The following is a 27,574-nucleotide window of genomic DNA, read 5'->3' on the forward strand; positions in this document are numbered from 1 at the left end:
TATTTTAACAGTTTGGTGTTTACACAGGGAAATAATTAATATTTGAGATAACTTACTGTTTATTCATAGTTTTATAGTTGAAAGAAACCATTAATAAAATTAGTTTTGTAGCTTAGTGAGGCGCGATCATATACGCTCAGTGTGCGGAAACGCTATGAGTGTACGTACCGTTTGATGTTGCTACCTCCCGGATGGGTGACCACCCGGGTTTCTAGCAACATGTCCTTGTCACACTTACACAAAATAAGTGTTACAATCCTACCAACATAAAAACTGACTAAACCTACTCAAAAAAATACTCCCTACCAGATCACCCCACGCCCAATGGCCTATGTTACCGTGGGTTCCCCCTAATAAAAAAAAAAATAGTTACATCATCACATTATTACCTATACTTGTAATTTACAAATATTTTATTTGTTTCAATTAAAAGTAAAAACATATTTTCGTTCACTCTTACTTATTTACCTAAATTATATTATTCTTTATAATTAGTCAAGTTGTAATAATACGTTTAAGGATTAAGAAATAGAAAATAGCTAAATAAATAATTATTTAAAAAATGCTTTTAGCTTAACATTTTGAGTTATATATTATACATTTTGCTCTGCATCATAACTTGTACTCGAATCGACTAGGTATTATAAGACTTATTCTGCTATTCGAGTCACTCAAATAACAATGGTTTCTTTATAATATAAATATTTTATATATTCTTATATTCTTATTACGTATACCGTTATTATTGCGGGCTGCGACCAATACTTTGTAGTTGGCGTAACGAATTCTACGTGGTTTTTTACCTAACCTACGATTTCCACCCGTTGGACACTAAGTTGCCATATGTCGCCATCATTCTATATATTTATTAGTAGGTACATAGTGGATGCAGTAGATTGTCGTCTGCAGTGCCACGAAATCTAACACCAACACGAACACGATAGAGAAACCTTATACATGCAACAACGGAAGGTATCTGTGGTATAATTTTGGTTTAAGTCAGGGAGGAACCTTATAGTTAAATTATCAGATCACCCTCCCCCTCCCAAAAAAACTAACAAGTAATAGCTTATAACAAATCAAATTATAGGGTTTTACAAACAAAAACTGCCTATATATAGGTATATAATCATTGTTTATAAACATTTGTATTTAATTTTATAACAACTATATGACTTATGAATTATTGTATAATAATGATTATATATTTATAACTATACAGTATACATATATATACTTAATAATTAGAAAATACTTTATAGGTACAATATACATAAATAAAAAGTTGTGGAGTGTAAAGTTTTTTAAAATAATTTTCTGAACAAGTATTCATGAGCTCATTAACTCACATTCTTTATTTAAGGTTAGGTTAGGTTAGGTTAGTAAGTTGGATGATTTTCGATATGACTTTTTTTTTTTGATTTTATTAGTTATGCGAATAGTTGGTACCTATGACTTACGATGCCTGTTATAATATTACCATATCAGACAATCTCATGTCTTAGTATAATTTTACTATTTAAAAAAAAAACTATTCTAAATAGTATTTTAAAATAATAATTTAAATAAAATTAATGTTATAAAATAAATCATGGATAAAGTATACCTACTATTATTATTACGACTATTATTTATTCAATTTATTCGTTTAATTGTTATTTTATTTTCAACTTTTTATTTTTATTGATATTTACATAAAACATCGGCTGCTCGGGCCATTAGTTTGACATTAACTTAAAATTAGTTTACTGCAGTGTTGTGATTACATAGGGATATTGCATAGCTTAAATTAAGTTGTATTATTGTATCCCTTTTATAAATTGTATGATGTTGGTGATGATTGTAGGTCTGGTCACTAGTGCTTCTCCGATCTGCTATGAAATAGCGTGTTTTTTCTCTTGTTTGTCATCGTATTTTTGACATACAGTGATTATATGTTTGACTGTGTATGCCTCTCCGCATTTGGGTGGATCTTCTTTTATCATGAAATGGATGTGTGTAACGAATGTATGCCCTATTCGTAGCTATGTTTTTATTTTGTTTTACTTTCAATTAGTTTTATTTATTATCTTTAGAAGTATAACAATTGTGTAATAGTTCAACATATGTGTTTAAAAACATGTATTTTTTGTTGTTTCTCACCCTCTTTTCTTATTCTCATGATTGTTACTTATCAACTGTAACATCTATGAAAAACCAATATTATTACTTATATTTGCAAAGGAGATGTATGTATAAAAATAAATATTTCTCTTTCTTTAGATTTTTTTACGAGGCGAAAATATTTATTTAAATATAATAGTATATATAATATATGTTATATAATTTACAGTTAAACTGTTAAACAATATTCATTTTGTGTCGCTTTTTTTTTTGCTAAATGCCACTAATAGGGAAATGCATTTTTAAGTACCATAAGTGCTTTCGTTTATCATAAAGTCTTACGAGTAAATAAATAAGTGCTGATGAAAAATTAAACACGTATTTAAAAAATTATATTTCTAATGGCATTCACACGTAATACTTTGCAGCCACTTTGCCACTTGCAGGTCTGTATGACGATTCCAATTACAGGTCAACCACGTTTTGCGATTATAGTTATAGCCTTTAACTATTGCTATATTTAAGTTAATAAAATTACGAATTCCTTTTTCGGTATCAATAACTTTAATTCTTTTATTAAAAAGAACGATTTTTACACACGCTTCACATACCTTATTATTAATTTTCATAACAAAACTACTAACACGTATTCATTTGGAAGCAATATAATTCATAAATATTAAATAAACAAAAAAATTACCATAAAATGCAGATTTATATTCGAAGTTGCATGTAAAAATTGAAGAGTAAAATTAAATATTGATACTATTATATATTTTTATAAGTTAATATATTCTCTGGTCATAACTCTTATTTTATTTTTTCTGCAACTAAGATTTTGGCTATCAGATATTGTTATTGCCATTGTTGAAGTTTAGTTAAAAAGCTTTTTGCTTAATTTGTAAGGTATTAATTGTATTACCCTAATAAATAATAATAGGATTATAGAATATAATATTATAATGTATATCCGATATATGATTATGATGAATAAGTTTTTAAAGGTCATCGCTAAAGTTAAGTAAATTAATACAATATAAATACATTTATGTAGAATCTAATCAATTGTTTTGATTATATGGAACACATTTGGTTAAAGAAATTTCTATTTTAGTCATATGACATGATGCCGCAACTATTTTATTTTTATAATATATGGTTCGAACAAAAGATTAGAAAAGTTGTTAAAGAATAATTTTAATTCACATTTGTGCATTTGTCCAATAACTGTTATATCCCCCAAAAACTATCCATGTCCATAATTTATGAACCGTTTTATAAATGTATTGATCCCTGTTCCCTGTGTTTAATGGGCTACAGACACGTGTCTTTTGTATATTCCCTCTAGTCTATAACATTTTTGTAATATACTTTTATGTTTTATATTACATTACTTAATTCGATTAAAATAAAAGTTAAACCTTTTAACTGACATCTTAAATTCAATTCTTGTTAAAAGGGAGGGGCTTAAAAATTTCGTAATTTATGTAATATAATTCTTTTAATACGTAAAAAGTTCTTGGATTGTGGAAAATAGTGTCAGTGTTGACATTTTTATATATTTTTGGCATGTTATTTGACTAATCGCGTGTTACACAATTCGCCCAAAAGACCAAAAATAATTAAACGTATTCACTATAGTACAATTATTAAAATATTATCTAATTAAAATCTAAAAATTATGTTGGTTGTCGGTTTTTTGTGACTTAATGTTGTCGCATTTGTTAGTTAGGTGGTTGTAAACAGATGGTGGTTTACCCTATTTATTACTATAGACTATATTCTATATTGTACTCGTATGTGTATCTTACTGAAATGCCATCTTACACCAAATATATGTAGACATTTTAGGATTAGAAAATTCAGTTTCTTCGATTCTATGCATTTTTTACAATAGTCGGCTATCGAGAATCGTCTTATCGATTAGTATCTTATAAGTTATAAATTTATAATATAACGTTCTGTATTCAAAATTCATAAAAGAACTCATAAGTATTATCTTGTACTGTCATGAACCTTAATTCACTACCACTTTTCTTCTAGTCGAAAGTAAATTTGATCACTTTTGGTATGTTTAAATTCAACGACAACAGTGCAGTATATATTTTTATTTCTATAAGTTCAGCAGTATAGTGAATTTATAAAAATATTTTTATATCAAACCTTTAAAGCAAATAATTATTATATTCAAATCAGAGAATTAGACTGCATATAATTACAAGTTTTTAAAAAAGCGACTAAAATGGGATTTTTTTATTAAGTGAGTATTATTTTAATTTAAGTAAGTTTTTTTAATTGTAGATATAAATAATTAAAACTATTTTTACCTTTTTCAAAACTGTTATTTACAACATAATATTAATAATAACTAATATTTTTAAAATGTACAATAATTACCACCTATTATATATTATACTAACATAGCCGCAAGTTTTATTTTAAATGTTGGGATTATCAACTATCGACCCTACCAAATACTTGGAGATAATCTCACCACCGCCCTATTTGTGTTTTTTATATTCAGTTCCTACTTACTGAAGACTTGACGTTTTCTAAATTAAACATAATTTTGTAAATTTACATAATATACTTAGTTACATTTTTATTAGCGGTCAAAAATTTACGTCTTCGAATTGGTAAAGATTTTGGGGAGATAGGAGCCTTGGAAGTTGGAGACCTGTGCGAAGATGGCTGATAAAAAGGTTGACAATTTATAAGTGAAACTTATCCAGTTTTTTTTCAATCTATTTACACATTAGTTATTGACCGCCACCTGATACCTACTTTAAAAAGTTATACGTTTTCCTAGGTTTTCGTACGCGTATTCGACCGGGGAGGGCACGTTATTGGATTCGTGGTGAACACGCTCGCCATTTCCGGTTAAAAAAAAATCTACTAACTAGCCAGTCAATGCCTTATTGCCCGGCAGTTGGTCGGTTGGCGTATTGATTTTCGTAATATTATGCCGCGTGTTATGTATCCGGAAAAGTACGCGGGGGACGCTTCTCGCAGCCAAACCGTCAGTTTTATAAAAAAAAAAAATTTGAACACGAATCTGAACCATCTCCATCCGCTCACAAGTCCACATAATCGTTACAGGCATCATTGTAAAAATAACGTAATATGATATATATTATTTTTATCATTTACGGTCGGATATATTGATGTACAATATTAAATATTAACATATCTTGTGAACCGCACGCCCTAGCAGGGGCGCTGCTTCGATGGCTCGTGTCCGCGACAGCCGACACTCGACAGACACACACACAATACGTCGCTTGATGAGGTATCGCTGTAGTATCAGTGGCCGAAGTAGCGGGTTGACGAAGGGAACCGATAAAAGTTGTTTACAATATTATAGTTGTCATCCAAGAAAGACAGCGCCGTCTGGTAATATGATGACTCATAGGCGTCGAGCGAGTCTCGTATACAACTCAACGGAGACGGTTTTTTTTCGCCACAAAATACCATCATCGACAATCGACGGCGGCATTCAAGGTTACTGCTGAGTGCCTGATATAATGACACAACAAAATAAAAACAAAAACGATTATGATACAGGTAGAAAAAAAACAGAAAAGCGATACGATAGGTATTAGGTACCAGTGTACCACGAAAGACGAAACAGACGTATATTGCACGCGGTTACCGTTGCCGGCACCACGATGACACGATGATGATGAATGTCGAATGATAAATTATTCAAAATAATTGTAATAAAATCACAGTTTATATTTTAAAAATAATGTCAAAATCGTCGTCTGCGGCGGTGGCTGACGAAAATTCTCCACTCGCCGTAGTCTCGTCTCTCGGCATCTGCAGCCGCCGGCCAGCAGTCAGGCGTCAGCAGGCGGCTCCTCCGACCCTCGCAAATGCTCATCGCCTGCCAATCTACTAGTAGGCGGGCGGGTGAGAGGGGAACGACGATGGCAGTATTACCGTGCCGCGGGCAGCACTGGCCCGGCGGCGGCGCGAAGTGCCGGCAACGGTCTGGCCGTCACGACTGCGACGACGGCCGCTCTCCGCAGCTGCAGACTGCAGTTGGTCACCAAACGCTATTCGCGCTCGTCGGCAAAAGCGTGCACTCGTTTTGATTGGTTATATTTATTTTTTTACACACTCGACGTACAGTAAAAATCCTTTCGTTCATAGTTTCCGATCGCTGTTTGGATTTCCAAGTGCGCGTTACACGTCCGGAAGTGTGCTATTTGGTTTTGCGTTAGAATAGTGTCAATTCGCGTTACTCGCACTTCCATAACAATCATATACATCCAGGTGGGTTTTCATACGTTTTCTATGCAATTATATAATTTATTTAATTTATATGTATGTAATAAACTTGAATTGTATTTGTTACCTTTTACCATTAAGTCGCATTGATCTCCTCGTCGTGGTTGTACTACACGAAATAATAATAGTATATAATAACGTGATGTTGTAATTATTTATTATTATTTCATTATTTACCATTATTATTTTTGTCAATATTACATTAATCACATAATATAATATTCATGAATCATGATAGTATTGCTGTAATAGCCGAAATACCCAAATTCTAAAAATAAATTATGCATAATGTATAATACGTATTTGTTGTGTTTTATTTTTGTTTTCTTAACGATATCTAATGTTATTCTGTGGCTTGTATTCAAGTATTCCGTGTACGTTTCAGTAATATCACTGCGGAAATGCGTAATGGTTTCTTGCTTAATAGTAGAATTGGTATTTGGACAACCGTCATTCCGAAGTCTCTTTGAATGTCCACGAAATCGTTAACAAATTGCAAGCGCTATATATTAGATTATTATAATTTGTTATAATGAAATAAAAACATTCATAAAAAAATTGGGTACACAATATATTTATATCTAATATGAAAAAACAACCAATGACACAACTCGAAATAAACGTAATGTGTCGGTAGCGTTTTTTATTTCTCCATCTGCAGAACAATGGTTCATTCCCGGCGTGTAACGACTTCTAATAATGGTGAAAGGATTACGAAGTCTTAATATCCACCATCCGTGTACATAATAATATATGAAAGCAGTTGAAAAACACTACCTATCTGGTTCATCTTACAATGCATCTTAATTTTATGGGTTTTTGACTTCCGTGCGTTTATGAATTGACTTTTATTATAATAAGAAATTATGTAGGTAATTAGTGATCTAATAGCATGCTGTTATATTAGCTATTCGATCATTCACACGGTTATTTATCATCACTATGATATTTGAATACCACAACAAAATAATTAAAATAGTTCATTCTATGAACATATTCAACAATAATTTCAATATTTTGTAGGTACTAACCAACATACATCAGTATCTAAATAGTTAAACTGTTCTACTTTCGACTAATGTTAAAGCAGTACTATTCATTTTCTTACAATTTATTTAAAAGTAGCTATAAAATTAAACTATGTATGAACGAATCCTATTAAAACGATATACATAATAGATTACCAATTTAAATTTGAACGGCTTGTTAAAACTTAATTACCCACAAAATTGTTCGTTTCTTTTTCATAAAAACAAAATTTAGTTTCAAAATACATATTTAATTACTTTCTTTATTTTAAATTTTTCTAAATTTTGCTGCATCCAATCAAAAATTATGATTTTCTAGATTTGAATTTGTATTAAGTATATTTTATTATAAGTTATGAATTGTAGTACATTAATATGAGCTAGGTATTTACGTTTGACAATGCATCAAGTGAGACTTTTCATAAGTTTTTTAAAAGTCTTACCACGCCCTTATACATTTTAAGCTGCAATTCTACAATCTGTTTGATTCAGGCACTGTGACTATATGTTCATGCTCAATTTTTTTCCAACTGTTATGTGCGGTCTGTACATTTTTTGTACCTATAATTAATAAGCATTATTTGTCTTAGTTTTTAAATTCATACGTAGTCTTAAGAAAAGGATACTCATTATAGTGACACACTAGCTGACACTAGTTGTTTGAAATAAACTATAAAACGTTGATATGATTACAATTATCATAGTTTTAAGTGTCTCTTACATCATGTTGTACGATATTATTAACACACAATTTATTTGTATTCAACATTTTTCTTTTTAGTATTCACCAAATAAAACAACAAATAAATAGGTCGTTTTTACTAATTTGAACGTGAACATAGAACAAGTCTGGTTTTTTTTAATGTTAATACCTATACGATGTATTATATTTTAGAACATAACATTAAATATTAATGATGATAGTAACATTCCTATGTTACTACACAAATGAGTACCTACACATCATGAACGTAGAACGTAGTTTAAGGTTCAACTATTATTATTTATTACTATTTTTAATTAAGAGCTCAACATTATTATTATTTGTATGTATGGTTTTGAGTATCGAGTCACTTGAAACGACTGTCTAGCTCATATTCTTCGGGCTGTTTAACAATAATTATAATATTATTATTATAATCGTTCATTTTATGCAATGAACATATTAATAATACTTTACGATAATTGGTCGGGACAAAGTGTAAGGTTTCGAGTCCTTTTGTAGGGGTTTACCTATGGTTTTACTTCGCAATTTACAGTTTTTATCGGTTAAAATATTATTAAAATTATACGTTTCTGCCGTTTTTGCCTACCTGTTTAAAATAAAAATTACTTTTAAAAATCCAAAAATTAATCTTAGAGGAGAATGTATATGGAAGCATGTTTTAAAGTTTCTCTTTTAAGTTTTAATATTAGTTGTTGCCTTTTGGGAAAAAAACAAAAAATATCACTAAAACTTTCTGAGTTAATTTTATTATAGTCACAAGATTTTGACTTTTACAGCTGAATAATAAAATGAACTAGCAAAATGATGATTGTATTTAATTGGTGTCTAACCATAAAATATATGAATTGTGTACATTAAACAATATGTATTTTAGAAAATATAATTTTGTGATGGATTGATATAAAAAAAATCCGTGTAACATTTAGACGTTTTGTTATTAACTATTCGCTTATTTAAATTATCTGATGAAAATAAATTAAATATATGAAATGTAAAAAATATTTTTAAAATGTTAAAAAACATTTGCCTTCGCCTTCAAAAATAAATAGTTAAAATACCTTGTATTTTAATTTTAATTTTAAAAATAATTAATTTTATTTATTTCGTTGAATCTAAATAACTTGCCTAATATTGGATATGAACAGAACTTAATCATGTGAAATTTTCATTTGAACTTTTCATTTTCAACGTGTCATTATTTTTCGCCGATCCAGACGTCTACAGGGCGTAGCCCGCCACGAGTATAACGACAACTACTACGTACGACTACAGGATCAATATTCCCGAGCAAACGCCCTGTGACTGTCTGCTGCCAAATCGCAACAAGCTGGAACACCGTTTGCCGGTATTCCAGTCTTGTGTGTTATTTTAAATTACCACTAAACTGCTCATAGCTCGGCAGTTAAATAATATAAATATTGTTATTTCCATAAAATTATTTAAAATGTACCATTAGGTTCTTCATAAGTTTTCTTATTACCATTTGAAAATATCTGTACAATTATTTTTTTTAGCGTTTGAAGTTAAAATTTTGACAAAATAACAAAAATTACGAAAATTCACAAATTGTTTTATAATTTAAAATACACACATTTAAAATTTTTTTACTTAGTTTTTAAATTTAATACTCCTCTTGAGTTTTTCTTATAACAGCCTATTAATAAATAGACATATTTTTTTGTGTGTAGCTGTTTGAAGTTTAAATAGTTTAAAGAAAAAATTGAATATTTTAACGATTTTATTTTGCCTCCATTCAAAAAATGTTGCTACTTATTAGTTTCTACACATATTAAAATTCTCAGTTTATTCAGTCTAATTCTAAGTTGTTTATACCTTGAACTTTACAAGAATCTATATGGTACGTGCATCAGTATTGACTTAAGTTATAGGTTAATCATAACATTATATTAGATAGGTTTCTTAGACATTAATTCAAGTTAAACCTACAATATTACTAATAAAAAATAAAGGGGGAATAAATTATTATTGTGTAATATAAATACATCATAAAATATCCTTAGAAATAAATGCTGACAAATCGTGTTCCGCTCAAAATCGTTTTTCGTATGTATTGATATCTTTGAATTCAAATGTAAATCATCCATTATAGTGACCTACTTTAGGACTAACTATCCATCAGAGCGACTTCTCTGGTTTTTTTCCGTCCATTTATGTTTGCAAAAAGTTTTTTCGATTTAGAACAAATAAGTATAAATAATTTGAATCATTACTAAAGATCCCATATTGTGACGGGAGCCCCGAGCCACAAAAAAAAAATTCCCGGAGTATACTATCTAGTTATAATTTACAATACCCTAGTGGCCACGTGTATAAAAACCCAATTTAAACTGAATATTTATGCAAAACATTATTTACACATTTAAATATTACACTATTACAGTTTTACTGTAAAAAATACATTATATTTTATTTTTCGAGTATTTGTAATTAATTAAAAAGGTCTCAGGTTGTTAACTGTTCAATGCCATCATCAGGCATTCACAAATAACAATATACAAATACGACACATTTTAATGTTTGTGAAAATAATGTATATAATACTTTTCAGACCCCAGTAGTATAAGATACATTTGTATGTAGAAGTTTATTGTGTAAAATAGGTACATTATATACTTTATATAGGTACCCAATCTTAGATATTACAAATGTATAGAGCTTCTATAAATTATACATTCATAAAAATATGGAAAGTAAAAACACATTTGTTAATTATACAATATTAAGTTTATTTTGATGTAGTTCAGCAGTTTAGTTGATGTTTTAATATTTAATTGAATAGAAGGAAACATGACAAATTTCCCTAGAGAAACTGAGAATGTTATACGTTTTATTCAACAGTTCACCGAAGGCCATAAAATATCTGCACCCTCTTTTAAAATACCGTATATTGGAAACTCGCCTATCTTTGACCAAACAAAAATAAGATAAAATATTAATAATACTATACACGGAAGTTTGTTTAGCACACCCTTATGACTTTTATGTGTTTATTTTGTCTTGATACTACGAATCGTATTATAAAGCAATATAAATTGTATACTACTTGAATAGATGTATAAGCTTACATTTACTGAACATTTTACATATTGTTAAATATTATATATTATATAGGTACTGTCTTAGATTTTGGGAATATTGTTGGCAATGTTAGAAATTATCGATGCGTTCCCACGAGCCAAATTGAAGTATAAAAATCAGGGAACTTGCTCTGCTATATATACATCGATTTTGAGTAGTTCCTTGAAATGTATGTGACTTATATTTGAATTTATTGATAAAAAATCATATTGTTAATCATACAAAGAAATGATCCTGATTAAAAGAGATGTGTGATTCAAGATCATCTATTTTTAAGGACATTTTTGCATTATACAATATTAGTATATTAATACATTTCTGAATTTGGTAGATTAAAAATATTTTCACCAATACATAATTTTATTTAATCCCAATACTGTAGAATTATGTGAATAGATTATAGTAATATAAAAAGCTTAAAATTAGTCTTAATGTTTTGCAAAAAGTACTATAACTTATATCTTATAAGTTATGAACTTTAAGTAACAGTGGAATGTTTTTAAGATAAATTTTTTTTGAATTTCGACAAAATTACTCGGTATTATTGTTATCTTGGGTTTGAATAACCATTTTGATCAAAATATTAACTTCTTATTAACGCGTATAAAAAATAACTGCGAGGAAACTTATACGTAATGAATTTTCCAAGAAACGTGCAATTTATTAGAAAAAAATCTAAATTGTCGAAAAATTGTATAACTTATACATAATCTATAAGTTTAAATTATATAAATATACTGTGAAATTTTAGGTCTCTGCAGTAGACCCTTTCTAAAAAAAACTTGTTTTCCCAATTTTGTTAATTTAAGAATTAAATGTGTATAGTATCATTCATATAGGTGTCATAATTAAGGCAGAATAAAATATTAGAATCGCACTTATTTTAAAATATAATATTATGAATGTTAACTAATTGAAAAAATTATTCTTATAATATATAGGTAATATTATATCAACTCATTTTTTTTAAATTTTGACGTAAAAATATAGGTATAAATGTACAATTATTATTCATTTATATTTCATTTAATTAAAACACCTCTTATTAATTTACGAATACTCATCATATTTTCTAAAACTGTCTTACTGACATTTGAGGCTTACTTTTCTGTAAAGATTGTCCAACATTGTTCTAAATGTATTGTGCATTTAAGTGCAACTAATTCGAAAATAAACGTCTTAAATGTAAGTTAAAATTAAAATTAGAATACCTTATAAGTATTAATTATTAGAAAAATAACTACAAAATAATAATATCTTGACATTCATTTCGATAAATTATGTTTTTAATGATGCAAATGTTCATTAAAGTGTTAAGCATAATAAAACACGACTAATTACATATATTTTTTTTAGTATGCCATGGATGCAAACTAATTGATGTATTGTCAAAATTGCCGTTGGTCTACTTATCCATTGGAATACTATTTACTCATTTAAAAGTTATTTTGCTGTAGTTAACATAAATTAGGTACTTTTGTTTTTCAATAAAATATTTAATTTTCTGAATAATATTTTAACTCCTCTATAACAAAATCCATTCAATTGAAATTGTTCTATACTTTTAAAATAATGATAAGTGGTTAATTGTTGCTTAAAAAATCTTTGCCAAATTGTTAGGATTCACTTTTTAAGAAAAGTATAGTTGAGAATAAAAATCTGAATGGTAGGTATTCTGACCTAAATTTGGAGAAAAAGCTAAATTATAGTTAAACGAGAATGCTAAGTGTTGATGCTTTACCCTTATTCATGGATACATGTGGTTTCTTGATTGTAGGTACCTTGGATACCTTAGTAGTTTTAAGATTTTCTAAAAATAATGGATATCTATTGATAATGGTTGAAATTTCACTTGTCATTCCGATTTATATATTATTTATCTGTTCGTGTTTATTGTGTATTAGATATATTGCAATTAAATAAATAATAATTGTACAATTTACTTATTTCTTTTTATTACAGGTGACATATCTGAAGTTTGCAATAAGCTTGTTTTCAGATCTAAGGCACAAGGATCTAAGGATAATATATCAGTGATAACAGTATTTCTGCAGGATCCCAAGCAGTTAGTAGCCAAAAGAAGGGCTGCTATAATGGAAACAGCTATGGAACCAAGAAACGCAACTGAAACGCTCGCGTCTTACGGTCAAGATGCCGGGGATTTTGGCCCCGAAACTGATGTAGACACACCCGACGAGCCGATCGGTTTGACCAAACCTAAAGGTATGTTGATAAAATGTAGTTTAACTCGCTGTTAATAGTATGTGCACCGACAACAAATTACTGTAATTTTGCTTAGTAGAGATAAATTTGGTATGAGTTTGCACAATACCGATAAAACTGTCAGCTGATTAAAAGTCTGCATTAGTGCAGTATGTGCTAACTCTTAATAATAAAAACAAATGATAGCAACACAAAAATAGTTGTATTCAAATTTAGGTTTATATATTATAATATATATATTTAAAAAAATTATGTTACGACTTACGGGTAACCACAAAGAAAAAAAGAAAACATTTACGTATACCTAACTATCTCTCATTATATATAATTTACTTTAGGTTATATATATATATTAATTATTTGATTTTCTCATTTTAAAAATATGGATATCGTTATTAGGTACTTATTACATTTTTAATTTCTAAATAACGTCTCATTATTACATAACTATTAGTCATTATGTTACAATGTGATAATCAGCTGTGATAATTTATGTACCTATTTACAATTTACTTTAAGTGTTAATATGTGTTATAGGGTGTGTATGTAATGGTATTACTATGTTTAGCTCAAATTTAATTCACCTTTTTTTTTTTACTAAAATATTAATTGAGTTTTTTTTACTTTCGTTTGGTACAATTTTTTAAGCTCGACAAAATTACTAATTAGTATACACTTGACTTAAAATTGTATCAACTTTATCGTTGATTATTGGTTCCTAATTAACAATATGACTTTTCTTCACCTTTTGTTATAATTGTATGTACATTTTCAGTTAGGTATTATAAAACAGTATATTTTATTACTAAAAGCTAATAAATAACAGTATATTTTTCTATAACAAATGAATCTATAGGCACACTCAACAAAAAATTAAATAGACTAATAACTAATAAGTAATAACCATGAATAATAGTAAACAAAAGTTATGTATTTAATTTGTCCTTCAAATATAAGGACGTGACAAAATGTTTTAGTACTAATAGACGTCATGATTCTTGGATCTTCATTCTTCATTATATACCCATGTCTTAAATACATAATATAGTAGTAGTTAAGTTTCCTAATAATTATCATAATTTTAAATATATTTTATTCATTACCTCTAATACTACAGTAGAACCATAACTACGAAATATAGCATTTCCATATAAAGTGACAATATTTAATATTGGTGTTTATGTAATTAAGTATAATATTTATTATTCGTCTAATTTTCGTCATTGTTTTAAGTTGATATTGAGATACTCAATTTATGAAAAATATTTAATATTTTAACATAAATTATTTATGTATATTACATATTAAGATTTGTTTTGATGCAAATTCTAAAACTTGGATTGAACGGTATACAAAGACTGAGTTAACCACTCGTCTGAATGCACTCGCCTCAGTATGGGACTACAGTTACATATTTTATAATATTATATTATTCAGTACTTCACTAGTTTTTCTAAACTATTAAAATGCTGAGAAAATTAAAAATGTTATTGCAAAGTCAATATCTACATATTTCTTACTTCTAACATTTTTATAGAAAACATTAAAATAATTTGTTAAAAAAAAATCCGAATATCAGTTTTACTAGGTTTTACTTTTCCTCATTAATGTCCAAATTCCACTAAATTTTTTACTGATCAATCTTGTTAAAATTTCGGCCATACCAAATAATTCTGTTGAATTTCTGATAATCATTGTAGTTTTGGCTTTTGCATACGAGAATGGTAAATCTTAGTATAAGCTATTTTTGGAGTCCGCAATATTAAAAAGTAAGTAAATAAACGAAATATCTAAACTAAATTAATGCATTTTGAAGTAGTTCCTATTATATTTTATATTTTCAATGATTTATATCAAATAATAAAATAAGTTAAAACTTAAAACTAAATATGTGCATAGAAGTTCAGAACAATTTTTTCGAATTCTCACTTCACTGTCATTGCATTAGATTTTAGATTTTGGATTTTTTGCTAATTTTTTTATATTCAAAACAATTTATAGTTTATAATATGACAATTTCTCATTTGTAAAAGATCCAATTAACAACAATCATCCGGTGCTTAACAGAATTATTTTAGATTTTACCGAAATTAAACCGTAAAAGGAAGAAATTTGGACATTTACCGGCAGTAGTTTGTACATTGTAGGTTTTATTGGTATATTATTATTAACATGAACTTTTGCTGTAACGTATATATAATATGAATTATGAGTTTTAAATTGATGTTGATGAAAGTAAAAGATTTGTAATAGTTTTACATCTAGTGACTAGTATAATTATGTTAACTGTTAAAAGCCATTACGTTAAGGTAGAGCTTTCAAAAAATATTTAGTTATGGTAAATAACTGTCATGTTGAGTATGGAAGTAAAAATTTTCTCTAAATTCCTGTGCATCATAGAACACATTTTTCTTGAGTTAATGATGACGACCAAGTAGTCTCCATTGTAGTAGTTGTATGCGTTGATGCCAGACTTTAATAATATTCTCTCCTCAATGGTCAGTGTTTTCCGAACTCCGCTCCGGTTGAAATTCGTTTCGGTCTCATTGTTATCCTTAATGTTATCCCCCCTTAGATTGCCCCCCATTTCCCCTGCCGGGGTCGTTGAACCACCTACTCTAGTCGCGTTCATAATGATTTCACGGTCTGCACAAATACTGATTCAATCGTATATACGTATATACAATATACATATATAGTTGTACGTGTATTTTGTGTTGCATATAAGGATATAATTTTTTTCGCTTATATTCTTCATTAATGTGTAATATGTATTTAAAATCAACCCTCATGTATTTGCCTTATTCAACATATACTCCCCCTAACAAAAGAATCCCGGCGCCGGCAGGGCGATGTTATCGTTGGTGTAATGAGTGAAAAATTGCATTTCCCCTATTCTGTCCGCGTGGTGATTAAGGGACCTACCAGTTAACGGTTGACATCTATAGAAGTGGAATACAATATCTTTTTTGCTCTCCCTCTTTAACACGTACTATACTTCAAAAATATTTTGTTTTTCAAAGGGATTAAGTATGAAAACAAATTTACTGCTTAATGCTACTAGTTTTTTTTTCTTTTATGTACACATTTTTGAAGATAATTTGTTTTTCTTTGAAAAATCAGATGCATAGTGGATACTAAATATTAAATAAGTGAATATAAAACTAGTAATTGACAACTAAATAATATACCTGATCCCTATTGATACTTTTTGATCAGTTGTGTCATTTGAAGGGAATCTAGAGGGAACGATGCAACTGAGGTGGAAGTAATGAATAGTATCATGGTTTAAAAAAACAATCCAACGAGCAGGTATTGCTGATGAAAAGCAACTACTTTATAATTTTAGATTTATTATGTTAGTTCTAGGAAGTGATCATCACAATAATATAGATTTTAAATTTGAATTTATAGACACGTATGGCATTTGTAAGATTGTTTTCTTTGGTTTTGGGCAGGTTAATACTTTTGCCTTTCTCTATTGAAAACTGAAATAACGCCACAGTTGTTAATTAAAATAATAAAATAATAATTAATTATACCTAATCAAATTAAAAAAAATACAGTACCGTTACCACTATCTGTATTTGACGCTATTACCATTCATTTATTACCGTAAAAACTATATACCTATGATTTTTTATAGTATGTTTTGTAATTATAGAATGTTTAATTAAGTATTCAGTTTTCATCAAATCGCAATAAAAAATGGTTAAAATATCGTTGTTTTTTCATTTATTTTTAATGGTAGCAATATGTTCCTAATTAGCTTACAATAAGTAAAATTGATAATTTATAATTAATATTAGATTGTGTGATATCGAGTGGTTAGGGTGGGGGGGGGGGGATAAACTGTAATTACCCATCAGTAAAACCGCACAAAAAATGTAGGTGAAAAAATTTCAGTTATTTTATGAAAAACTAAACTAATGTTTAATGAAAAATGTACACTTTAGTTAATATTTAACATCTTGTATTCCTGTAATATTATTATTTATTACTTATGAAGTTAAAAAAAATACTTTTCTATGCTACGAGATATTTATAAAGCTGTGTACCTATGTATGATGTTTCAACACATTGATGTATATATATATATAATGTAAAATATACAGGTACTAGGTATATTAAGGTTATTAGTATGCTTTACTTATCAGTTTATTATTTTTTAAATACTAGGCGTTACTACCGACAATGAATATTTACTTTGCATAAAACCTATATATTTCGTAAATCATTTTTTAAATTTGAAATATTTTTATACTTTGATAATTTCCATCTAACTCAACTATATCCTGTTGTGTGGGATTAAACTGTAGGTGGAATAATAACAATGATCTAGATTCTAGCTAATAAACATTAATATTATGAATCAAACATTTTTTCAGTGGTTTGCAATTTTTATTTTATAAAATCAAATATGTTAACGGTAAACTTCAATAATGGTAACCACTGACACAAAATGTGAGGGAAAACGATCTCTAATTTTATTTCTGGCCCATTCGTAGTTGAGTGTGGTGGCTGCGTTGTTGCCCTTTATACTTACACCTTTTACTACAGTATCTGTTACTCATTGAAAATATTTCTGATTTTATTTTTTGTTTTGATGTTTGGTGTTTCTATTAATAAATAATATAAATCGATTTTTATTAATAATCAGTATTTATGTGTACGACTACAATTTAACAGTTTATAATAATATTTACTCGAATATATATATACCATTAGCAGATATTCAGGTACATTCTTACTGTATACTTAGGTATTAATTTATTTTTTGTTTAAAGTTAATATGATTTCATCAAAAATGTATTACTTAAATAAAAAAGTCCTATAAGTAAAGTATTAATAACTAAGTATTATACTTAAGCATTCAATAAAATGACAAATATTTCTATACAATGTATTACCTATATTATATTATTTATAAATAGCCTATACACAGGTAGTTTATTGTTATAATTACAAATTAGTCATTCAAAACTATTTATTTTTTTCTTTATCTATTAATCATTATTGTTCATAATATTTACTCTTACTATGCCTTAGAAATATGTTTTATCAAGAATAAATTTAATTATTAAAAATAATATTGTACTAATTTCTAAAAAGTTCCACAAATGAAGCATTTTCATTGGATAGTGATTATCGTTGTGTGATAAAGCTATCGCTATGAGCTCTAACACATTATGCAATAATCCAAACATGACAAAAAGAGCTAACAATTTGTTTTAAACATAGATACAACCGTTAATTATTATTTATGGTCTACTGACTTTGTTATTATACTATTTCACTAAAAAACTAATTTGTTGCAAGATTTTCCCTACTACCTAGCTAATTTGTCGACTCTATTTTTCATTTACAAAGTGTGTTAATATACTGGAGCATAATAGACATCTGATTTTGAGTTCAAATCTGATAAGACTTAATGCATTTTTCTAGAAAATATATCTTAACAAAAAATCGGGCAGAAAGTCTTATGGATACTAATGGTGATAGTTTAAAAGTACATAATTTATTCACTGTAACAAATGACAAACATTTTGCTTTATAAATCCACGGTAGTTGTTCATTTGCAAGTATCAAAGAAAACATATCTATGTTACTTAATAACCATTGTTATCTTACCTCAAATGAATATGTGTACAAGGTGGTAACTAATTAACTACTCAACTGAAACTCAATTTGTTTGTAACAAAATACTCCGCAAGTCTGAAAAATATTTTACTTAGGAATATGAAAGTAAAAACTAAATAGTATGTTTTCTAAGAAAAAGTAAAAAAACTTAAATTTTAACGATAAAAAATTGTATAAATATACATTTATACCAAATCCGAATATTATTGACTGTATTTTGCAGAATAACAATTCTGATCAAGTTTTTTGAAATTTATTTTTTCGGCATAGGTACCTTAAAACCACTAATAAAAATCGAAAATGTCATATGCCTATAAATAGCTCAACACGACTCAAAATATTTTGAAAATTGTATGAACTATGGCGTATAGAAAATGTTTATATTAACATTCAATGAAAGTTTCAAGCATCTACGGTCATTTTTTGAGTTACACCAAAAACCAAAATTGATTTGGTGAAAAACCAATCTTGCGTAATAATTTTGTTTTTCCTTCTTTTTGAAACCTACTGGGAATGTACCAATCAGATTCCCTTTTTCATCGGATGAGATGCTGAAGTTGACAATCGAAACATTCTTTCAACTTCACATCCTGTTCACAGACAAAAAAAACAACTCGCATCATTGTAAAATTAATACATTTAGTTCGCTTTGATGGCGATGAGGATTACTGATGACTGTGTTAAATAAATTAGCATGTACCTACCTACATATATGTTCATAATGTTTATGTTGAAAAACATGGTATTAACAGTCAGTACTTATCTAAATTTAATTTTTATCATTTTATTGTTAAAATATTAAAACAATGAATAAGTATACGTTTTGAACACGAAAGTAATCATAATTTTATTCTACAACCAAGAAGGCATATTTAGGTGGTTGGTTTTATGTTATTAAACATTCTCTCAATCATATCAATATTGTTTTTTGATTCTGTAATGAAGCTAAGTGGTCTTTAAAAAAAAGGGTTTTAATTAAATTTCTACATGAATAAACTTCTACCAATTGGTTGATACCAAACAAGTCATCCATTGGCGCCGCAGTGGTGAGATGTAAGGGGGTGCACTTGCACCTCCCTGACGGAAAATTTGAAAAATTACTTATACATATTTAAGCATTATTAAGAAATCAGCGTGTTACATGTACATACCCCTCTGACAATTAGTATCCTGTGCGCCACCTATGAAGTCGTCTTTTAAAACATTTATAAATAGTAAATACTATATAGTTAACTATCTGGGTTATTGCTAGGTAATGAATATTATAAATATAATGGTTTGTACTTGTTGAAATCGTTTTTGATAAATTATAATTAACAATAAAATTTTAATACGTTCTTAATAACATCGCGTGGGGTTGGTTATTATATATATTTATGTAGAATCATCCTTTAACAGACATTTGTTTTAAAACTTCTGTATTATCACAAAACTACAGTTTTCTAATTTAGAAATTGGTAACATGCTATGGGATCATATTAAAATAAACATTATATCAGATCGGCCTCCTAATAATAATAACTTGACAATATAGAGAGTACTAAAGTAAATTAGATGCATATTTTTTAAGTATATTATCTAAGTACATTTGTTTACGAATATTTGCCATAGGTTCCTATTGTATATAAAATCATGAAATACTTCTGAGTGGGCTTATTATACATAGTAATTTAATATTATGACAAACAAGGCTTCTCAGCCGTATAAAAACCTCTTTTGTAAAGCTGCTCTATGATTAATTCTGTCTTGTATGTTTAATTTTTACAGTAGAAGGAGAAGCCAGCGTCATTGACGAAAGTGGAGAAGAATCCGAAGAAGACGGTGGTGGATGGAATTATTACAAAAAACCAACTGAAGACACGGACAAAAAGACGTACCAAGAGGACGTCAACGGCACGAGCAATAATTCTGACGTAAAGAAATATTATTTATTAAATGAGTCATATAATAGCTATTGTAATTGTATTTATTTACTATTTGTTTTTAATCATTATTATTATAATTTATTTATTCTTCAAGAAGATAATGGGTCCCACCGTGTGGGGGCCCATGTATAGTTGATTACCTGCTAATATAAAATATAATAATTAATAATTATGCTTTATCGTCGTCGTTATCTTTATTCACATTAATTAACCTATCAATAGACAAATATAATTAAATACCTACTTCTTTTTGACTAAATTTTTGTTTAACTATTTCAGGCCGAGGATATGGATTACAAACTTAATCCAGACGCCCCAGAGTTTGTGCCAGTATCATCACCACCACCAACTACAATGAACCATGCTCAACGTCTCCTTAACACGGATAATGATGATTTTATTTCATCATCACCACAAAAGTTTAAAGATTTAGACAATGTAGTTGTGCCTGATGAAAATGACTTCACCAATGAAATTAAAGTGCACGCAGCAGACTTGTCTAAGCTCAACAATCCTTATGGTAATGGTTATTTAATTTAACATTCTAATTGATTTAAAATTGTTATTTGCATGTATTGTTTATAAACAAAATTATATTCAACTTCATATTAGATTATCATTAAGTAAAATTACACAGTGGAAAATAATTTATAATGACAATTTTAGGTTATAATTTTCTGAATAATGTTACATATTATATCTTATTATTAATAAATCAAATGTTTAGAATATAACATAAATGTTGTTTTAGTAGCATTTTTCTACTAGAAATTTGTTTTAGTATGTTGATAACTTTTACATAGCTATAAATACAGCTTATACAATTTTAAGCTTAAACGTTTAAAAACATGCAACAAAACATCAACGTTTTGAATTGGAATTCAATAATTTTACTCAATTTATATTATCTACCTTTATTTTGAAAATATTTTGATTGTTAAAATCTTACTTTAGGTTACATATCTAAGAAACACAAAATTAAAAAATAGTAGGTACATTTTGTCATAAAACCTAACATACCTAACAAAGTACTACACAATATAAATGTTTTATATTATGATTATTAAATAAATGACATTATAGATTCAGTTTATCTAATTAGATTATTGAAATATCATGTACGCATCAATTAATAATGACCCAATTTGTTTATACACTATAGTATTTCACCTATTAAATGCATGGTTTTTAAAAATAAATACTGCCATAAACTATATTAATTTAGAAAATGTTTACTATAATGATTTTAATGTGTTAGTGTAGTATATATTGTGTATTATGTATTAATAGACAACTAACAATTATTGATTTAAATTTCAGAGCCCAACGATGATTCAACCATGCTGAATGGTATTAAACCTTTAAATGATGAAGAAGTGACTAATCACGGTGCTACGGATGATAATTTCATTCTACAAAATGAATACATTACTAATGGAAATTTAGATGAATATCAAAATCCATTTGTTTCAGACGATAAAGTTGACTTAAACAAAGTTCAAGATTTGTCTGAATACCAAAATGATGATGCTCAAACTCACATTACGGATCCATTTGTATCAGTAATGGAATCGTCCAAAAATAATGAATTAAATTTGACAAGTGGTGATAATGAATCACAAAATGAATCAGATGTTGAATTAAATAGTGATTTCTCAATTGTAAAACAAGAAGAGGATATGAATTCACAAAATGTTGATGATACAATTAATACTACTAATGCAACAGCTGGTTCAACTTTACAATTTGATGAAGAATCTTTTAAACATAATGATGATTTTAAAAACGACTTTTTGGATAGTAGTCAAATGGATAAATTTTCGCAGTATGAAGATCGCAAGTTGAATGACAGTGAAAGCACAACAGATGCAATTTTGGGTTCAGAACCTCATACTCCAATGCGTATGGATAATCAATCAACATTTGAGTCTGAAAATGATGACGATCAATTTTCCGAAGCCTTCAAACAACAGACACAATTTAATCAATTTGATGAAAATAATGACAAGGAAAATCATGATCCTTTCTGTTTTGAACAAACTGAAGATCCAGCTGGAATAATACCTAATGTTACTCATGTAGTGAACAATGAAGTTGATGAAATGCATCATAATATTGACAATATTATACCTAATGAACATCAGGTATCCGAATTATTAAAACACGAACCTGTAGAAGAACCTTTATGTATAAAAGAGGAAGCTAAACCTTTCCATTCTGTGTATGAACAACAGTATTTGCCGGAATCCGATTTCTCAGCAAGCATTCATGAAGCTTTGTTAAACGCAACTGAAAATGAAACAAGCAATCACGAGGTTGATGATAATAATATTGATAGTTTTGAACCACACGCTATTGTTGACAGTCATGTAGAAATAAAAAATGAGTACCTAGAACATCAAAAAGTTAGTGAAAATCCTTGTCCTGAAGTAGTTCCAGTTCATATAGATGATGTTAAGAATCATGCACAAGATCTCGAACAAGAATTTAAACATGGTAATACTTATAATTTTGAATATGAAAATCACAGTGTAAATTCTGTACAAAATGAAAATATAGAGCCAGAACATTATCATGTAAATGATAATTACAAACTTGTTGAAGATGTCAAACATGAAAATTTTATTCAAGACCATGCTGAAGATTTAGAAATTATAAAAAATACTGAACATGCTGATGTTTCTAAAACAATACAAGAAAACATTGAAGTTCAAAAAGAGAATCAATATGATGTTTCAGCTATTCAAGACTCGGAAAATGTTGAACAAAAATATAATAATGTTGCTGATATACTCAGTTATGATACAGAAGACCCTAAACAAGGAGATCAGCTCATTGCTGAATCTGTTAAAAATTGCATGGAAGATGTCAGCAAAACTGAACAAATTCCTATTGAAGATTTCGAACAAAAATATTTTAATAATGTATCTGAAGTGCAGCTAAATCAAGTTGACAATATCAATCAAAGCCTACACAATGAAGAATTTGAGAACAGTAATGTTGAAGGTTTTAAACAAGAACATAACAATGTTGATTTATTTGAAAACAATTATGCTCAGGATATTAAGCAACATCAAAGTGTTTCAGAAGTTGAAAATTTCAAACAAGATCAAGAAATTGCTGATGAATTTTTAATGAAGCACCACGAAGATTTGCAACAGGAAAATCACGGTAATGAATCCATTCAAAATCACATAACAGATAGCGATGAAGAAATGCATTCATCAATGATAATTCATTCTGATGTGGAAAACAATATGCCACAACCATATTGTTCGGCATCTGATACATTAATAAATGAATCCAATATGATGTGTACTAGCATGACATTTGAAGAGAATTTTCAGAACAGAAATATGAGCGATTCATTGTACGTGATGGAAACGAGTGCAGATTATTTTGGTGAAGAAGTTCAGCAAACCACACAACTTGACAAACCTATTGATAAGCCCACAGTTGAAGAACCATCAAATATTGATGATAAACTAGTAGAACAAGTACAAAATAAAAATGATATTGTTACTGAATCAAACTTTGACGTGGTAAGTGAGCCAAAGATAGAAAACAATGCAGAAACAACTGAACTGATTCCAAATTCCCAGGATTGCGTAGAAAATGTTGATAATCAAGATGATAATAACAAGGTATGTTTAATTATAATACAATTAAAACTTAACTATTAATTGTTATATTTTATTAATTAATAAAAATGTATTAAATTGTAGATTGCCAAAATCGCAGTTGCAGCAGCTGTTGGTACTGCTGCTATTGCAGCCGTCACTGGTGTCAACTTAGCTTCCAAGAAATCTGCGCCTAAAAAGATGGAGACAACTGTTTCTAAAGTTAAGACAACAACACCAAAAACCGCTTCAACAAAACCACTGGCCTCAAAAACATTAGCTCCCACCCTTAAGAAAACTACTTCATCTACAACAGCATCAAAACCATTGTCAAGACCAAGTACTGCTACTTCTACTTCTAAGCCAACAACTAATGTTCGACCAACAACTGCTCCAAAAACTACGTTTTTAAAAGCAACAGCTGTTACTAAAGCTGCTCCAAAGCCAACCCCCAAAACATCAATTCCTGCATCCCGACCAATATCAGCAAAAACAACACCCACTACACCACGAACAACTTTAACCAAAACAACACCATTATCATCACCTAGAACTCCTACAACTCCCAAAACAACTACAACAGCTTCAAAGTCAATAGGTACATCACCAAAAACAAATATCACACCACGAATGTCCTTGGTTAACAAGCAACCACTTACTAATGGTTCACCTAAACCTTTAAGCCGTCCAATGTCTGCTCCAATAAAAAAACCATTAACTAGCGTATCAACAAATGGAACTACAAAATTAACCAATGGTGACGTATCAAAAACATCCACTACATCAAAGCCACCTGTTACTTTAGCATCAAGAATGAGTTTAGCGCCTCCAAAGTTGCCTCCAAAAGCAAAAGTTGCACCCAAAACTGTAGCACCACCTGCAATGCCAGGGCCAATCAGAAGACCTAAAGCTCCCATCACAAAAAAGACTGAGACGGCCACTTCCTAGATTTGATTTATTATCATATTAAAAAAAAAAAAGAAAAAAATACATAACTTATTAGTTATTTTATAAAATTTGATTTATTATTACTATTATTTTTTTTTATTGTGTTTCATTTTTGTGATTTTTAAAACGTTGCTCTGCTAAATATTTGTAAAATTATTTTATTTGTATTAGTGGTTTAAAAATTGAAGTTATTCGCTTTTTAGCAACAATATTGATACAAAAAAAATGTATGTTTTATGAGTTTTACGTTTAAGTGATACATTAATTATACTTCTTTATCAAGAAACCTACATACATTTTATATATACGTTTTTAGTTAAAAAGTATTATTTTTTATTGAAACAAAATGTTTTGAAAATTATTTTTACCTATAGTACTGAAAAAAACATCTGTTAACTAGGTTAAAATTGAGCTTTATATGTAATCTTTTCTAGGTGCTATATTTTAATTCAAACTTAATTTAACAATTGAACATTATACTTTTGTATGTTTACCTAATTATTTTTGTGTAAGTACAATGTTTTCTAAAGTCTCACCTTTATTTTTTTAAATATTTTTCTATGTATGTAAAATTTCACGTATTATTTATTCATATTTATATTTATTTGGCCTAGATTATTCTTTTTATTATAATATCCTATTTCCCCACGCTTAGCTATTATTACCTAATTTTACAAAGTATGAATGTTATGTTAGCAAAACATATTATTTAAGCTAAATTAATAATATTAACAATATTATTATTTATATACCGTTAATGGCATGTTTTTATTTACCTTTTTTATCGAAATGGACAAAACTATGTTTTATATCGTAAATAAAAAAATTTAAAGGTATAATATGTCTTAAATTTGTTTAATTTTATAACTTGTTGGCTTAGACCAAAGCTCATAAAATTAATGATGTCACACTCTAAAAAATTGTCGGAACACACCACAAATCCGCATAAAAATGTATTTCATATTTTATTTCTTAGATCAATAATAGTACCCACTACACTGATTTGAGCATGTATTATGTTAATAATAACGCCAGAGTGTTAGAGAATTAGTTATTGCTATTAGTAGACTTAAAAAAAAATTTGGAAGGGAAACGTGGGCGGCGGGTGCCATTAGCGAAACGTATTTTAAGAAGGAACAAAAATTATGCAGTATGAGACATATTGGTTTGAAATGAAGTCATTATAACCCATAAAGTATAAATTTGGGACAATTAACTATTTATAAACTACCTATAGGATATCAAGTTCGACGTGATGTGGCCGTAGAAAGAAACAAAACACAATGTGATACATCAGCTACAGATGCATGAGTATCAGAGTATGACACCCAGCGCCGCAATTAGCGATGAAATAATAATAATCAATAATTAAAACGTAATGTCACAGTGTAGTGGTACGTTCAGTTCGCAAGTTAAACACAATAATATGTATTATTTTATATTATTACTAGCCCTCCGTGCTAGTTTTATATTATTATATTGTATTATATTTTATAGACTACACTAGTTAAAGCCGTTAAAGGTACGAAGTGGTGCAACTAGGGCGGTGCAAAAAGGTTTTAAGCACGCCTTGTTTTTTATATCTAACTTTTATTATTTTATTGAAATATCATGAATTGTATGTTTTTAAATTATCGAACATTTCCTGAAAAAATATGTAGTTATTTGGCTTAACGCTTTATACTATGTATAATCATTGGAACTTGGAAAAAATATGTAAAAAAAAAACCGGACAAAAGATGAAAAAATCTGGGAGGCAGCAACACCATGACAAACTTTTATGAAAGTTATGTCATCATTTTGCAAATCCATTCCCCACACAGTATAAAAAAATAAGATGGGGGGGGGGGACAACTTCAAGCAGCCCCCCAATATGTAGCTAGCGGTTTCAAGATACTACCAATAATTTGCAAATAATTTGCAAACACTTGCAAATTGGTTTTCAGAATTTGCAAATAAATTACCTAC

At 28.5% G+C, this 27,574-nt stretch overlaps 1 protein-coding gene across 2 annotated transcripts in view; it reads left to right on the forward strand.

Moving 5' to 3' along the window:
- Positions 1 to 25,646, forward strand: part of LOC111039544 (protein PFF0380w-like) — a 40,489-nt gene extending 14,843 nt beyond the window's left edge. The window contains exons 9-13 of one of the 2 annotated variants that reach the window (XM_022323098.1): positions 13,213 to 13,473; positions 20,881 to 21,026; positions 21,318 to 21,558; positions 22,359 to 24,682; positions 24,764 to 25,646. In XM_022323098.1, coding sequence (XP_022178790.1) covers positions 13,213 to 13,473; positions 20,881 to 21,026; positions 21,318 to 21,558; positions 22,359 to 24,682; positions 24,764 to 25,606 — 3,815 coding nt within the window. In that variant the 3' untranslated portion in view covers positions 25,607 to 25,646. The remainder of the gene's footprint in view (positions 1 to 13,212; positions 13,474 to 20,880; positions 21,027 to 21,317; positions 21,559 to 22,358; positions 24,683 to 24,763) is intronic. The other variant, XM_022323099.1, reaches the window with a different exon arrangement.
- The last annotated feature ends 1,928 nt before the right edge of the window (positions 25,647 to 27,574 follow it).

The sequence above is a fragment of the Myzus persicae genome, unplaced genomic scaffold (genome assembly GCF_001856785.1).
Source record: "Myzus persicae strain clone G006 unplaced genomic scaffold, MPER_G0061.0, whole genome shotgun sequence".
NCBI lineage: Eukaryota > Metazoa > Arthropoda > Insecta > Hemiptera > Aphididae > Myzus > Myzus persicae.